Source organism: Neopsephotus bourkii, unplaced genomic scaffold (genome assembly GCF_033783945.1).
Source record: "Neopsephotus bourkii isolate Nb327-2 ecotype Australia unplaced genomic scaffold, CSIRO-AGI_Nbou_v1 NB_838, whole genome shotgun sequence".
In the NCBI taxonomy this organism is placed as follows: Eukaryota; Metazoa; Chordata; class Aves; order Psittaciformes; family Psittacidae; genus Neopsephotus; species Neopsephotus bourkii.
The window spans coordinates 2,403,637-2,408,124 of NW_026901334.1; the positions used below are offsets into that span (position 1 = coordinate 2,403,637).

At 61.3% G+C, this 4,488-nt stretch overlaps 1 protein-coding gene across 1 annotated transcript; it reads left to right on the top strand.

Moving 5' to 3' along the window:
* The first annotated feature begins 564 nt into the window (after positions 1-564).
* On the top strand, positions 565-4,135 carry PEAK3 (PEAK family member 3). The gene is made up of 4 exons (XM_061355971.1): positions 565-710; positions 1,457-1,587; positions 1,849-2,507; positions 3,011-4,135. Exons 1-4 carry the CDS (start codon positions 604-606, stop codon positions 4,010-4,012), a joined length of 1,899 nt encoding a protein of 632 aa, XP_061211955.1. The 5' UTR covers positions 565-603; the 3' UTR covers positions 4,013-4,135.
* Positions 4,136-4,488: the final 353 nt, after the last annotated feature.

Genomic DNA, 4,488 nt, shown 5'->3' on the forward strand with positions numbered 1-4,488 from the left:
CGCAGAGGGGCTCACCCATGCCCCCAGGCCCATTGCTAACCAGTTCCATGAGCTGTTTGCTGATGCGCTCAAAGGCTGAATAGAAGGGAGGAGGTATTAAAATATTCTGGGGTGTTTTAAAGTGTTAAAAGAGCGACTTTATCCTAGAGGGGACAGACACAGGTGGGGGGAGTTCAGCCCCTGACTTGGGTCACTTTGTGCTCTCTCAGCACCTGCAAGGCCTTGGGATGGAAACAAAAGTGGTTTCTAACAGCTGTGCTCCTCTTGTGCAACGGCTGCAGGAAACCCCAGCAAAACCACCGAAGAAAACAGACAAATCCCACCCTGCCAATCCCTCACAACCTGGAGAGCTGGGAATTAACTGCGTAGTTTGGGGAGGGGGGGTTACTGTGGAAATCAGCCATGGAGAAGATGTAGAAAGCAGCCGTGGAGAAGGGCGAAGCCTCCGTGAGCAGCCTGTGGGGGACACAAACCCATTGCACGAGGTTGCACCAAAGGCCAAGCCTCCGGCTTCCTTTACCCTTCCGAGATGCAGGTTTTGAAAGAGCATCCTCCTGCGAGCGGGGCTGCAGCGAGCGCTGCAAGGAGATTCCCGGCGGTGCCATGGCCGGCACTGGGGGAGCCTGGGATGAGGAGCGGGAGCCGCTGCGGAGCCGGGAGATGGAGCTGGAGCCCCGCAGGCCCCCGCCGCTGCCGGGGAAAACTCAGAGGTAACAAAACTGCTCCGCAAACGGGGCCAGACCGGAGCTCCCCGCAGCAGCCGGCAGCGCTGCTTCAGCCCGATGCTTTGCGCCGTGCCAGAGGCAGGGTGAGAGCCTCGCTCCCCCAGTGGGTAACGGGGCTGAGCCGGGTCAAACAGGGACAAAGCCTGGAGGTGCGCAGTGCCCGAGGCGAGAAAGGGAGCTCCTAAAGGAACCCACTGCGGTTCCGCTGCCGCTGGTGGTGGCGGCAGGGTCAGGGCTGCAGGGCTGCACTGAGCATAGGAACAGGGAAGCGAAACCCCAGCGCGGCTGCGGACGGCTCCTTCCCCCTGCGCTCCCCCCTATGGGCTCCTGCTTTTCCTGCCCCGCACACAGGTCCCCATCCTGCCCCACACACCCGGGCTGTGGGTACAAACGCACCCACACCTCTCCCACCATGGTGTCCTGCTCGTGGCCACCCAACAGGGACCGCAGGGCAGACACAGACCTGTGTGTACAGACACACATGGGTCTGACCCAGCATGTGAAGCCCCTGAGGCAGCCCCCACCCCTCCAGAGCACCCCCAGGACCTTCCAGTGCAGGACCTGGAGTCCCTGGGGCACCAAATGCGCTGCCTTTTGCCCCCAAACCACGCAGCCAAGGCTCCCCAAGCCCCTGCTTCCCCTTTTCTCCTTATTCTTCCCCTGACCCAGCACAGGAAGGAGCCAGACCCCTCCCGGGGGGGGGGTGATTGCTGACTCCAGGCTCTATGCAGGGCCACCATGCAGGGACAGGGCAGCATGTGTGCCCGCAGCAGCAGCCTTGACCTGGGTAACCCCACGCCAGACACCCCGAGGAGCCACCCACCCCGGCCCTCCAACTCAGCCCTCATCTACAGCAACGTGGGTGAGTGATGGCCTGACCCCGCTGTCCTCCTGCCCCCCAACGTCCCAGCTGGCGTGGTGAGGATGAACCCCACTGCTGCCCACATCCTTCTCCAGTGGTACCCAGCCATCACCCCTCTGGCTGGCGCTGGGCATCGCTTTGGGGCTGGAAATGTGCAGTGGGGCAGATAACGACGTGTCTGTACTCCCACCCATGCCATCTCCCACTTTCTCCCTTCCTGGGAAGGTCTCAGACCCACTGCATCCTTTCCTCCCTCTCCAGGAGAGCTCCGGGCTCACCTCACCCCCCGCAAGGCCTGCCGAGGGGAAGGAGCTGGGAGACCCCCCCCTCATCCCGATGGGACCCCCCTGCCTCCCCCACTGCCCAAAAAGCAGCTCCAGCGAGCGGAATCCCTGCCAGAGCCGGGACCATCCCAGCACAATCGGGGTGACTGCACATCATGGGGCAGCAGCACCCCACAGCCCCATCTACAGCGTGAGGAGGGGGCTCCCAGCTCCATCCCCTCACCGGACAGACCCTCCTGGGCACTCAAGAAGCGCTTGACCAAGTCCCAAAGCCTGGGGGAAGCGGTGGCCTGGAGCAGCCTGCAAAGATCCCCATCACCCATCCCGGCGGAGCTGACGTTTGGGGTGGCGGACGGGGAGCTGGGGAAGCTCCTGCAGCTCCTGGACGGCCCGGACAGGGTGTGCAGGGTGCTGTTGGGGTGCCAGGAGGCCGCCCTGGCCCGGCTCTCAGCGCGCATCCAGGAGGAGCTGATGGGGCCGGAGGAGCGGCAGCAGCGGCTGCAGGCAGAGCTGGCAGGGAAGAGCTGGGCAGCGCTCAGCATCCTGGAGCGGGAGCCGTGCTGTGAGAGCCGCGATGCCTGGTACTTCCCGGTGGGCTTCAGTGTGGAGCAAGGCCAGGTGGTGTGTGCAGCCAAGGTAAGCAGGGATTGAGGGAGGATAGTCCGGGTGGAGCAGAGGGAGCAGCTCCTGTGGCGTGGGGGGGCTGCAGGGCTGCAGGCAAGTGTGAACCGGGAGTGTTGCCTGTTCCACGCTGGTGCTTCCCCTTTTTGCACCTACTTCTGCATTTGCTGAATGAGACAGCGCAGGCAGGGAGGGTGACAGCTCCCAAACAACACATCAAGCAGAATGGACTGCTGGGGGAGATGCCCTGGCTCATGGCCTTGAGGGGCCAGCGTACACAAAGGAAAGGATGGAGCAGAGCTGGCTCCTCAGACAGTGCAGGATAAGACCCAGCTCACCTGGGGGTTACACCCCACCTTGTTTCCCATTTCTTGCTCAAAGCCCTTCTGGTGGCTGCCAGTGGGTTTGGAGGGCACAGGGGAGCCCAGCAGTGTGGTGGTGGCCCTGAGCTGAGGTGGTGGATGAGGCACCGCGTGGCTCCATCCTTGCAGCTGACCATGCCTTGTCTCTCCTTGCAGGTCCCCAAGCCATGCTGCACCAGCCTGGGGGTGCAGAGCTCCCTTGGGGTACACTGCAGCATCCAACGCGTGATCGGCCGCTTCACCGACCGCCTCCCTTGGGAGCTGGTGCTCCCGGGAAGCCCTGGGGAGCAGAGTCAGTCCCTGCCCAGAGAGGAGCCAGCCCATCCTGCCACCCATCCTGTCCTGCAGGTCCTTATCTCCCCTGAGGTTCCCTACCAGACCCTGGCAGACTTCGTGAAGGGATCCCATGGTGTGCACAGGACCTGCCCTGGGCACTACGAACGCCTGGCTTGCCTCCTCCTCCTGCAGGTGTGCATGGGGCTGGAGCATCTCCGGGTGCAGAACGTGGAGCAAGGGGACCTCTGCCTTGAGAACCTGCTGCTGGTGCGGTGCCTGTGTCCTCCCCAGAGCCAGCAAGGCAACAAGGCATCCCTAGGGCTTTCCCTTCCCAGGCTGCTCATCAGCAGCTTCTACAAGGTTAAAGACAAGCAAAGACCTTGTTCTACTAGCCAAGAGCAGGACTGGACAGAGGGGCTTGCTGCACCACCCTCCCCAGTGGCAGATGAGCTGAGTGTAGGCATGCTGATCTATCAGCTCTTGCACGTGGACATCTCTCTGGAGAGCGCCTTGGGGTTCAGAAGCAACAGACTTCCCGAAATCCCCTCCCTGTCCATCTACTCCACGGGCCTCAAGCGGCTGGCCACGCTGCTTCTCCACAGAGACCCTTGCAAGAGGGTCTCTGTTGAGCAGGCAAGGAGCATCCTGCAGGTCCTGCTCTGGGGGCCTCGACAGGAGCTCTTTGCCAGGGCCAAGAAGACCCTCACCCTGCTGAGGAGCTGGGTGGAGGTGAAGCGGGCTCTGCTGCTCCTCAGGTTCGTGGAGAACGCGGCTGGGGCGGTGGGGAGCCCTGGCCTCGAGGAGTGGCTCTGCTGCCAGTACTTCAAGGAGGTCACCGAGCACACGCTCTACCAAGTGACCCAGGCTCTCTACACTCCCTAAAGGCAAGCTGAAGTTTAGCCCACCCAAAAGGTCTCCTCAAAGCAAAAGCCCATGAGGACCTGGCCAAATCCACCAGCTCACAAGGAACCCAAGCTGGTCCTGGCTGGGTAAAGTCTGTTGCCATACCCAAACCCACTTTCCTCCAGCACGACAATGATGAAGCTGGGACCAAACTCCCACCTGTGGCTCCCATAATGTGTGTTTTTGTACCATCAGCCAGTTTTTGTTTGATAAAGAGTCCAGTTTATCAGAGCATCCCAGGGAAGATGACTGGATAGAAGCCACAGCATCAAGTGCCAGTTGCCAGGTAGAGTTTATGGGGCTTAGACTTTGCACAAACACCTCTCAGACCTCTCCTGTGGCTTTCACTGTTTCAAAGCCACACGTCACAGCTCACCTCAATGCACCGTTAGCAAAGGAGAAATGCAATAAATACCCCGTATGACCTGCTCTCTTTAGAAACAATTTGTGGCACA

Coding starts and splice junctions, on each gene's coding strand:
- PEAK3 (XM_061355971.1), top strand. CDS start 604: ATGGCCGGCACTGGGGGAGCCTGGGATGAGGAGCGGGAGCCGCTGCGG. Junction 1,588..1,848: donor CCTCATCTACAGCAACGTGG/GTGAGTGATGGC, acceptor CTCCCTCTCCAG/GAGAGCTCCGGGCTCACCTC. Junction 2,508..3,010: donor AGGTGGTGTGTGCAGCCAAG/GTAAGCAGGGAT, acceptor CTCTCCTTGCAG/GTCCCCAAGCCATGCTGCAC.